Raw genomic sequence first — 12481 nt, 5'->3', positions numbered from 1 at the left:
GGTGACACCTTTTGCACAGGGTGACACCCGCTACACCAGGGGCAGACTGATCATTCGGGCACTCGGGCACTGCCCGAGGGCTCGGGGTCACTACAGGACCCCATGAGAGGCTCAGTCCGTCCCTGTATGTGCCACTGCTGAAATAAGCAAGCATTGAGGGGACGGACAGTGAGGCAGGCACTTTGGACACCTCTCCTCCTCAGAGTTTCAGCAGAGGGGCGGGTCCACATCCCTGCCACGGGTGCTGAAGTTGGAGAGCTGGAGGGGCGGGCAGAGTATGCAGCAGGTCAGTGTGTAATCCCCGACCCTGGTGACAGCACTGCAGCTTCATGTAGTAGGTAGGAGGGAGAAAGAGAGGGGAGAGAGGGGGGGAGAAAGAGGGCAGAGAGAGAGAGAGGGGGGGGGGGGGAAGAGGGCAGAGAGAGAGGGGGGAGAAAGAGGGCAGGGGGGAGAAAGAGGGCGGGGGGGAGAAAGAGGGCAGAGAGAGAGGGGGGAGAAAGAGGGCGGGGGGGAGAAAAAGGGCAGAGAGAGAGGGTGGGGAGAAAGAGTGCAGAGAGAGGGGGGGGAGGAAAGAGGGCAGAGAGAGGTGGGGGGAGACAGGCAGCTTGCTTTAAAACTTACCCGAATTGCCTTGATGGTTCTGAACAAATCCATAGAGTGCTGTCCACTCTACAGATTTGTTCGGAACCATCAAGGCAATTCAGGTAGCTCTACTTCTGCAAACTGCAACCTCAGCATGTAAAAGTGACTCCAACAGTGACCCTAAAAACCAAGGAGCCACAGTTAACAGATAAATCAAAGCCAGTGATTAAAGGACCAGGTGAAATGACAGGAGAGAAATGCAAAAGCTTTTGAAGAAGCCAAACACAAGGCAAGTGCTGCCACAAGCACCTTAATTAGCACAAAATTGGGTTTAATGACACTTTCAGCTTTAATTGACACATTGGAAATGGCTTTATGGCTGTTTGTCTTTTACCTGTAATACCTTTTAAACTGAATATTTAAAATCTTTATTCTGTCTTTATATTTTATTACATACAATATATCTTAGAGAAATTAATTATGCAATAAAAAAGCAACTGTAACTCTGTGAATCTAGCTAGTGACCTCATGCCGCACAGGCCACGAGGAAGGCCGGTGGCCATCTTTGATGTTGTTTATGCCAGGTGTGAGTGCAAAGTCTGTCCATTTTTTTCTGCAAATATCCTAATAAATACTGCACTATCAGAGATTTCTTTCTGGCTCATTTTTTAACGAGCCCCCAAGGTGGACTCCTGCTAATGATACCACATGCCCATGACTGGTCCCTATTATCGGATGTGATATCCCTGGAACCAGAGAGTGAGGTCTGCTGATCACCTGACATGCTGATGTGTGCTAGATGACCCTCTAATATACCCATTCGGATTCAGATAACCATTAGTGGATTACTATACACAAATGGGCAATTTTATTGCGCTTCTGGTTAGTGCAATATTATACAAAAGCTTACAGTTACCTAAGTCACGGAATTCACTTTTATTGATCTGATCATCTTACATTTGGCCTTTTTTTATTTATTAATTTGTCACTTTTGCACTTTATGTTGTATTATTACACGTCATATTTGGACGATATCACTACATCATACCACAATATAGCGCTCCACAGCGCATTCACTGTTTATATATATATATATATATATATATATATATATTGGGGAGGATAATGGTTCGGACTCAGATCCATTATGCTCAATCCGCAGATCCGATCCATCCTGCGGGGATCGTCGCTGGGGGTGTCACCAAGTGTTCTGGCACCGGGTGACACCAACTCTAGGGAGGCCCCTGTGCATTATATATATACACACACACAATATCTCACAGAAGTGAGTACAGCCCTCACATTTTTGTAAATATTTCATTATATCTATTCATGTGACAACACTGAAGAACTGACACTTTGCTACAATGTAAAGTAGTGAGTGTACAGCTTGTATAACAGTGTAAATTTGCTGTTCCCTCAAAATAACTCAACACACAGCCATTAATGTCTAAACCGCTGGCAACAGACGTGAGTACACCCCAATTAGCCATTTTGCCTCCCTGGTGTCATGTGACTCGTTAGTGTTACAAGGTCTCAATGTGAATGGGGAGCAGGTGTGTTAAATTTGGTGTTTTTGCTCTCACTCTGTCATACTGGTCACTAGATGTTCAACATGGCACCTCATGGCAAAGAACTCTCTGAGGATCTGAAAAAAAATAATTGTTGCTGTAGATAAAGATGGCCCAGGCTCACTATTGTTGCCAGCAGTTTAGACATTAATGGCTGTGTGTTGAGTTATTTTGAGGGGACAGCAAATTTACACTGTTATACAAGCTGTACACTCACTGCTTTACATTGTAGCAAAGTGTCATTTCATCAGTGATGTCACATAAAAAGATATATATCACAAGATGCAGCGCTAATGACTATAACATATATGCATAAATCAAGAAATCTGTCATAAATGACTAAACAGTAGAAAGTTCATAAAATGGGTGACTTTAGTGCTCTCTTCTCCTATATATCCTCCTGCTGGTCAGGCGTTTGTGCAGAATAGTGTTGAAGGGGTGCACACTCACCAGAACGCACAGATAAATGAGCGTTTATTATAGATTCCCCTTTAGGATCATCAACTGGACATGCTGTGGTATTACGACAAAACACCTTCCAGACCTCCTAGATGTTCCTGTATATTCCCTGGTTTAGATGACCTGCGTACTTCTCCTTAGGATCAGCATACGATTCGTACCCCACAGAGAGATGAGTGGCTAGAATGGGTACTCCTTTTATTTATAAACCCGATGCTGCCCTTGGCAAGAGGCTTGTAGCTGGTAAGGAAGGTCCCTGAGGCGCCGACCTGATAACTGGTGTTCACGTCAGCCAACGTCCCGGGGAGGAGGGACGTTGGCTGACGTGAACACCAGTTATCAGGTCGGCGCCTCAGGGACCTTCCTTACCAGCTACAAGCCTCTTGCCAAGGGCAGCATCGGGTTTATAAATAAAAGGAGTACCCATTCTAGCCACTCATCTCTCTGTGGGGTACGAATCGTATGCTGATCCTAAGGAGAAGTACGCAGGTCATCTAAACCAGGGAATATACAGGAACATCTAGGAGGTCTGGAAGGTGTTTTGTCGTAATACCACAGCATGTCCAGTTGATGATCCTAAAGGGGAATCTATAATAAACGCTCATTTATCTGTGCGTTCTGGTGAGTGTGCACCCCTTCAACACTATTCTGCACAAACGCCTGACCAGCAGGAGGATATATAGGAGAAGAGAGCACTAAAGTCACCCATTTTATGAACTTTCTACTGTTTAGTCATTTATGACAGATTTCTTGATTTATGCATATATGTTATAGTCATTAGCGCTGCATCTTGTGATATATATTGTTTTGAGGGTGTTTGGTACCTTATGCTCAGCTGCTATATAGATGCGCTCGTATTTATTCTTTTTGATTTACATAAAAAGATAGAATAAAATATTAACAAAAATGTGAGGGGTGTACTCACTTCTGTGAGATACTGTGTGTATATATATATATATATATATATATATATATATATATATATATATATATATGTATGTATGTATATTATACTGGAGCTCACACTTGTTGCCATCAGTATTCAGATCAGATTACACTTTTCATATCTGTAGCATAATATCCAGGGGTGTAACTACAGATTATGAAGCGCCATAGGAAAATGTTAATGGCAACCTCATGCTGTGGCACCTGGTAATGTCAACTGGAACAACAGTGTAATCGATGTTAACATAAAGTATGCCTAGCCCAGCACAAATCACGCAGAAAAACAGATAAAAAAACTAATGTAGATGCGATTTTGATGCATGTACATTGGAGTCTATGGACTTCCCCAAAGTCCCATTGTAGCTGCATTGATGTGAACGGGCATGTTATCTCTTTTGTCATGTGATTCAGTGGGACCTAAGTGCCATCTGAAATTGCATCAGTGCAACCCTGGCCTAAATTACCTTAACGGACAGGTATCAGAATTGCTGTCAGCTTAGGCAGCGCACTATTAGGAACCAGTGCTGAAGATATATTGTAAGTTAACAGTAAAAAGCAAAAGTGCAGAAAAATACATTTTAACCTGTTCACCTTAAACAGTACACAAATATGCGGCCTCTCGGTAGCTAGGCCTTAAGAGCGACTGGGTATTTGTGTACAAAAAGGAAACAAACATGTGCCGAGACCGTGATCTGCTCTTTCTTCTGAAGGGAGGGTTCCAGTTCTCTTGGTGATGCTGTCCCTGGAGGCAGCTTCACTGAGCCAAGGATTGCGGAGAGCCTGGGGAAGATTGCCAAATGATTATACTTGCTGAAGGGCACTATCCTGAAGTCCTGCTCTGGAGAAGTAACTTTTTATCTACCTCCCTGAGAATCTACCTGTAGATGCTGGGTTGCAGACTACTCCTAGGACATTGTGAGTAAAGACCTTGCTGTGGACTATTAGTTGTGAAAGTGCCAGAGAGGGACCAAGTGTCCAGAAGCTGCTATATGGACTGGGGCTGCTACTGTAGGGTCCTAGATATATTAGCCTTTTCCTATTACCTCAAGGATAGGTGGCTATAGAGAAGATTAGTGAGAAATTTGTCCTCCCATTATTGCTATTGATCATTTAGGAGTAGCTTATGACTGTAAACCTTTCTCCTGTTAAAGTTCTTCAGCAATATAAATATTAAAAAGACATTCCCTAGACTGAGCTTGAATTGTCGGTGCGCATGGGACTGTGCCTGTGTGACTGGCGGCCTCTGTACTAAATTGAGAGACCTGGGTGCATTCTTAGCAGCTCTTCTAGAGGTAAGGCATTTGTATCAACTAATATTTTTGTATTAAGAGATTTCAGGGCCTTGGTGTAAGTTCTAAATCCACCCACCCCTTCCACTACCACAGCAAGCAAGAGATGAGTGATGTGGTTTAGTAGTCAATAAAATAAAAGTTGTTGTATGTAGTAATGATGATATAACTGTTATAGCTCCTGAGCACCATAATCTCTAACATGGTGTATTTGCTGGCCAAACTGTAGTTTTTATTTTATAATGTTCCAGAGCAGGAATCTCCAAACTTTTCACTTCGAGGGCCACATTGTATATTTTTACACATATTCGTGGAAGGAAAAGAAAAAGAATTTATAAATATATCCTCATCAGCAGAATGGAATAAAATTTTACAGGCTGCTGGCATTGGCATTGGGGCTGGATGGTGCATCTGTATCCCCTGTCCACACCTAAATGCCAGAGCCTCATGAAGCGGGGCAAAACTTCCAGTGTGCATGGGGCCTTACATCTGTGTTTCCATCAAAGCCACCCTGTACATCTGAGTCCCCATCAGAAACCCCACCACACAATTGTGTCCCCATCAGAGCCACCACTCCCCTAACACAATTGTGTCCCCATCAATACTGTCCCCCTCCACAGTTGTGTCCCCAAAGGAGCCATCACCCCTGGCTGCATATGTGTCTCCCCATCAGAGCCTTTGTCCCCACTGCACAATTTTGTCCCCATCAAAGACATCACCCCTAACAATTGTGTCCCCATAAGAGACATTACCCCGCCCCGCCCCCCCACACACACACACACAGTTGTGTATCCATCAGAGCCATCACTCTCCCCCTGCACAATTGTGTCCTTATAAGAGCCAATCCCCCCCTGATTTTGTTTCCTTCCCATCAGTTTTCCTGCACATTTTTGTACTTCATAGTACTTTACCACTCTAAAGTGTGTCTTGAGTGCAAACCCTCTGCACCTTCTGGCTCCCATCCTGCTGTTGCAAAGGTACCCTATAGGCGAAATTACATCGCTAAAAGACACTTATGTTAACAGCGGGTGGGAGATGGGAGGTGTAGCAGGTCTGCACTAAAGTACTACATTGATTGCTAGGATGACACCAGTCCTAGCTATCAACACATTGAGGATCTAGGAGGAGATACCCTGCACACTGTTAGGGTGGGGGGTGAGTATGCACAACAGGTTCTACAACCTGACAAAGCTTTAGCTGTGCAAGAAGTACCGGTTACTGCAGGTTGAGGAGTGCTCTAGATTCAGACCAGGAAAATTGTGGGTGGGTTCCCTGTCTACAACCCCATCATGGGTTTCCCACCTCATGGAAGACATAGATGGATATTTAATTTCTCTTTTTTTTACAGCATACAATTCCTGCTGGGGGGAATGGGAGAGACTACATTCAGAGCTGGCCAGCTGCAATGATGCATTGTAACTCCCTTTGGGTAAATAAGAGTGAACCAAAAAGGCGAAATAAAACTGGACTGCCCATGCTGTGCCTGACTGATTCTAAACCCCCACAAACATACAGTATATCATACCATATACACCTTTTTAAAAAAATGCATATGGATTTTCTTATATGCATAGATTTACCTTTCATTAAATGACCATTGCAGAGAATGCAACAAAGTTCTTCAGTGTAAAGAAAAGATGTGTACTGCTCATATTTTATCTTCAAGGTAAATACACTGAAGCTTATACCTGGTCGTCAGGTGTATCGGTGGTCCTTGCATTCTGTTCCATTTTCATTTTCAGTGTTGATTGTAATGTTGTATGGCATACATTCATGCCTTGACCAAATTCAGTAGCCACAAGCCATCTAGGATCATTTTCTTTACCCTTTCAAAGATTGAAAATAGTCAATAGCAATCCTAACTGTGCAAAGGATTTCTTCATTTCTAACATAATATGTGCATAACTTTGGGTCACAGAGTTTTTAATTAGTAAATGTTTCTAATTTTTCAAACATAGACCATTTAATGGCTTATGGAAAGTTTTGTTAGGATCCACAAAAAAATAGTATAGTCATATAGGATATTGAAGCCACATTTTGAACCACAGAGTGCAAACATTTTATTTGTAGTTTATTGTGGATAGAGGTAGGTCATAGAAACAGAGATAGATATCATACTCCTAGCCTTTTTGGAAATAATGTTTGAAGATTTATTTGGCAAATCGACTCACTTGAAGACCAAGCAACCAAGCAGATCTTTTTCTTCAATTTACTAAACTCATAGTTGATTGGCCTTTATGAGTCATGACTCATACACGTGCATCTAGCCAAACTCATTACATTACACTAGTAGACAATTTAAAAAAGAATAATGATGAAAAACCTGAATCATTTTTATATTCCCGCTGATGTCCAAAGCAATAATCACATGTTGGTTGTCATTTGTTCTTTTGTAGTTAAGCTGACAAATGCCTTGCTCTTTACCCTTATACCCTTTCTTTTGCTCCAAAACCTTAACTTGATTTCCATTTCCAAACTCCCAAATTTTCACTGAGCCTAAAAAGAGTAAAAGTAAACATTAATGTTAATTTCACCTACAAACTAGACAATATATTTTATAGAATGCTAACAAAACTGGACCTAGGGCCAGGCACACATTTTCATGCTGACACTGATGCATTGCACTCCTGATGTAGCCTGGTCTCTCATAGCAGGGAACTCCAGAATTTCCCTTTACTCTCTGGCAAACGCACATGACTGCTGGCTGATTAAATACAATTTCTGGGAGGAAGGCATCCTCATTTTCCTCCTCCTGTGTTGTAAAGTCACACATCAAGTCTCTCAAGCATCAGCATTCATTGCTTGTGATCAGGTGCAGTTTTCCTCGTGCTGCAGGGAACAGACCATTTCTCTCGCATTGAGCCTAACACCACATACAGAGAAAACAATTCTGCTGTGACTGAGCATTCAACTTGTTAGCAGCAAAGGCTGCCTGCATATAAGCCAGGTCCTGTTGCAAGGCTTTTGTTCCTGCTTGCTCTCTGCATCACATAAGGAAACAATAATAATACAGCCTGTACTGATTCAATGGTAAAATTAAGCAATACCTCTTCCTTATCTCCAGATTTTTGTGCTTAAAGCGATATTAAAGGCTTATTTATTAATTTATTTTTTAATAACAAACATGTTATACTTATCTGCTCATGATCCTCATTTTCTGGGGTCCCCTACCGGCGCTCTAGGCTCCTCCCCCCGCTGAGTAGTCCTATAGCAAGCCGATTGCTATGGGGGCACTCATGCGTGATAGTTTCCATTCCCTGCTCTGTGCGTCCATAAGACACCACCCCTGCACCCCCTCACTGGCTGTATTTGACAGCAGCAGATCTGGCTCGGGTGTTAGGGAGGCTGCAGGTGGCTAAAGGTAAAAAAATCTTTACAACCACTTTACATTTTAGGACCTCCATAGTAAAAGACTCTACTGTAAGTGTACTTGGTGCGGATTTATCAAAAATGGGAATTGAGGAAGGTTTAGGCACACTGAGTAATTGAGTAAAATTCCAGAAATGGACAGTTGATCTTGCTTCCTGTGGGCTCTAGTATGTAGGTCCGGTATCAGACAGTGCTTTCCCGGAACAGAATGGCCAGCATTAAATAGTTCTGACCAGATGCCACTATTGGGAAAGGTTTTGAGTCACACTTTGGAAAGAATCTGTGATTATGAGATCCAGCCAGCTGGTCATTTTGGGAAAGCCTGAGTGGAAAAATAGTATGAAACAAAATAGTAAGCTTTTAATTGGTAGCTGCAATTAATTTCCCCTCTATTTACAGTCCTTGTATTTAAGATGAATTTGTCTTTACATGAGAACAATTGAGTACTGTCCGTGATACTTTTTTTATTTGCACTAACATACAATTTTGAGGACAAGCTTTCGGGGAATGTCGCCTTCTTCGGGTCTAAGCAGTACTGAAACAGAGATTTCGCAGAATGTTAGAAGAGATGTAGGGGATGGGAAAAAAAGAAGGAATAAGAAAAATATTCAAAGATTTACAACCCATCATAACAGAGGATGGAACTCTGAAAGAAATAGTCCAGCAACCCCCAATACTAGCTTTCAGACAACCCCCCAACCTCAGAAATAAACTAATCAGTAGGAAACTTCCTTCTGATTATGATGTCACAAATAATGGAAGCAAACCCTGCAATAAAAACGCTGCAAACTGTGCAACCAAATCAATCCATCAAAAAGTGTCAGACACTCAAAAGGGATCTTCAATATCTCCGGATCATACAGCTGCACCTCTAGTAATGTTGTGTACCTTATCCAGTGCAGAAAATGTAGCAAACGATCTTATGTTGGCGAAACAGGACAGAAGTTGCAAACAAGGATGAATTTGCACGGACATACCATCAAGGAACATAAAGAAGATGACCTTTGCACACCTGTGGGACACCATTTCACACAACCAGACCACACAATGGATGACCTCAATATTTTAGTTCTTAAAAGGAAATTTCAAATCCATTCAGGAAAGAAAAACTTTTGAACTAAGAATGATAATTCTATTTGACACAAGAGATAACGGCCTGAATTTGGACATGGGATTCCTCAATCATTATCCAACAGTTTTATGACTATCAGCTCAAGCATTACTGCCTCTGCTAGTGTTGTCTTCCCTACCCCCCAGACTTTGCTTTTGCTGTGTCTTATCTCTGTTTTTTTTTCCCATCCCCTACATCTCTTCTAACATTCTGCTAAATCTTTGTTTCAGTACTGCTTAGACCTGAAGAAGGGGACATTCCCCAAAAGCTTGTCCTCAAAATTGTATGTTAGTGCAAATAAAAAAAGTATCACGGACAGTACTCAATTGTTCCTGTCGCAAATGCACTAATTCGGCTACAATCACCTCTTTACATGAGAAAACTATGTTACTGTTTTTTTTTATATTTTGGACTATGCCATTTTTTTTCAATACTGTTTGATGAAAAAAAAAGGATCATACCATTATCAGCTCCTGTTGCAAAATGAAATCCATTGATATCAAGAGCAGCAGTGGTCACTTCAATAGTTGGTCCATGAGCATCTTTTATTTCATAGACTTGAGCACCTGTCTCCATTTCCCACACCTACAAGTAATAAAATGCAATTGCTTATATCCACCAAGATATATCAGTATGCAAGTCATTCAACTGCAGACATGGTCCTATATACAGTATACTGTACTTGTCTGACTTCCATGTAGACTAACACATTTACCCCAATGGTTATGCTGCCATGAATGGATGTGTCCCCTGAATTCCTGCATTGCTAAGTACAAGATTTTAAATATTAAAATATTACTAAACCCACAACAGTAAAATCAGTCTGTATATGCAGTAAAGCATGCTTGTTATACCCACTGTTGAACTTACGTGGTTAATCCTCTGTATTGTGTAAAAAGGATGTTTGATCCGGTCTTCTTGGATCCTCCCCTTCTTATAAATTCCCCATTTCATCTCCTGATAGAACACAGCCTGGGGGACACCCTGCACATGCTCAGTTTGGTGTGTACTGCTAGAGAGTTTTTTCTTGGGAGGGTGCATGTGATCAGCACAGGGCCAATCAGCACCGTGCAGACAGAGGGTCAGGGGTTATGCAATCTCATAGGGCAGTGAGAGGAGAATGAAAACTCCTCCTACAAGCTTTAACCAGTGCTCAGCTGAACACTGATAGACGTCACAAGACTGCTCTAACTGCTGATGAGAAAAATGTATTTAGCAGTTTATATTTATTAAAATAATTTAATTTCCATGTTCTGTGTACTGTGGGAGACCAGATAGATTGAATGCAGGGTCCTGGGTTTAGTAACACTTTAATGTTAATTTTGACATGGATGTAAAATATTAATGTTCTACAAAGATGAGTACTCTGTATATGCACACTCTATAGTGAACTTTCTCTTTTGGAATAGTCTATGTATCTACAATTCTGGAGACTGCTTCATGAGTTCCTTTTTGTACGTTAAGTAAAATCTAGCAGGTTTTATGTCTCACACAGGCATTTGCAGATTTTAAACACTTCCATCTTTTATTTCTACAAGGAACATCCAAATTTCAGATATTTCATGGGTATAGACAGACAAAGCTAATGCAATGAACTATATGCTGTAAAATATGTATCAATAAAATTACCTTTAGAACAGACCCAGAGCAGATGCTAAGAACTTTGTGGAAGACCTGATTATAAACAAGAGCGTTTATTGGCCAGTCATGGGAATGTGGTTCCTGTCTTTTGTCCTGAATCATTTGAGTCAAAGGCCAAACATCCAACACACTTGAACCTGAAAAACATACATATTTGTGTTATAATTTTTATTTTAAAAAAATAAATGTCTCCTGGTGAGCATTAGCAGTTCACTGATTGACTCCCTGTAGTAGCCAATGATGTCAGCTTGTGAATTGCATATGCTATGTTCTGCAGTCAGTAAATCCACTCAGTACACCCTAAGGCAGTGGTTCTCAACCTTCCTAATGCCGTGACCCTTTAATACAGTTCCTCATGTTGTGGTGACCCCCAACCATAAAATTATTTACCCAGTAATTATAATTCATGAGTGTCGTTTTACCTCCAATACTGTTGCTTTGAACACAGTAGCTACTTTTAACAGAGTAGCTGCTTTCAACACAGCAGCTGCTTTCTACACAGTAGCTGCTCTTTACACATCGGAAATATGTGTTTTCTGATGGTCTTAGGGGACCCCTGTGAAAGGGTCATTCGACCCCCAAAGGGGTCGCGACCCACAGGTTGAGAACCACTGCCCTAAGGTGTTATGCTTAATAGTAATTTTGATTCTTTAAGCTGTAAGATGTACTTTTGACAAGAGCATACCTTCATAGCACAAGGATATCTGCTGTACAATGGCTCACTCGGTGTCTAAACAATTATCCTATAGTGCAGCAGAGAATCCTGGCAAGGATTTTAACAAACTTTGTTGCAGATTACTGCCTGCTTCTGCTTTGGAAAAAAAGTTTTTTGCACCACTTTGTGTCTTTGGATACCAATTATGAATAGGAGTGACTAATTTATTCAGCTGGTGCATTTTCAGGGTTCAGTTGCGTTACTTTGCCACCCCACTGAAAACAAAGTAGCTATTAGCATGAGACTGCCCACAGTAACTGGGTGTTACATTGAAGGTGCATGCTATTAGGCTCCAGACCTGCACGGCTGCGTGCATGACAGTTCTAACAGTGGAGGGCCTCTCACCCGGCTGCAGATCACTTGCAAAGCTACCTCTGCCTCATCAGGTGTGGCCTCTCTGAACTGCTGAGGAAGGGAAGCTAAGGAACATATGTTCCTTGGGTGTGTCCAGGAAACCAAGCAGTTGTGGGATATGGAGTTAAAGGGGCCTGCACCTGCATAAGAGCATGGTGAGTAAATCTCCACTACAGATAAATCTAGTAAAGACTAGGAGTTGACTGAGAATACGTATACAAGAGAAGGATTACTGTTGTCCTATTGGGACATGAGAAAAAAGTCTTAATGCCAGTTGGGTAAAAAATGTAAAATGATCTAAAAGATAGGTCAGGAAATTGAAATATTTAATATCTATTCATGGGACAATGTTCGTCTCACTGAGAGCAACATTAGACTTCTTTCATATGGATTGCCAGGGGCAGTAAAAACAGGTGGTTAAGCTGCTCACATGCAAGGCCATGTC

The 12481-nt window shown here is 41.6% G+C and overlaps 1 protein-coding gene across 1 annotated transcript in view; it reads right to left on the bottom strand.

The window, feature by feature from the left end:
• Positions 1-12481, bottom strand: part of WDR64 (WD repeat domain 64) — a 119554-nt gene that overhangs the window by 31737 nt on the left and 75336 nt on the right. Inside the window, exons 12-15 of the mRNA XM_089674819.1 lie at positions 10956-11104; positions 9788-9911; positions 7170-7342; positions 6535-6672 (exon numbers count right to left, since the gene is read on the bottom strand). Coding sequence (XP_089530945.1) covers positions 6535-6672; positions 7170-7342; positions 9788-9911; positions 10956-11104 — 584 coding nt within the window. The remainder of the gene's footprint in view (positions 1-6534; positions 6673-7169; positions 7343-9787; positions 9912-10955; positions 11105-12481) is intronic.

Source organism: Staurois parvus, unplaced genomic scaffold, assembly GCF_062004578.1.
Source record: "Staurois parvus isolate SC_StPar_1 unplaced genomic scaffold, SC_StPar_1.0 ptg000012l, whole genome shotgun sequence".
NCBI classification, from domain to species: Eukaryota; Metazoa; Chordata; class Amphibia; order Anura; family Ranidae; genus Staurois; species Staurois parvus.
This window is presented reverse-complemented; position numbering and strand designations above follow the sequence as displayed.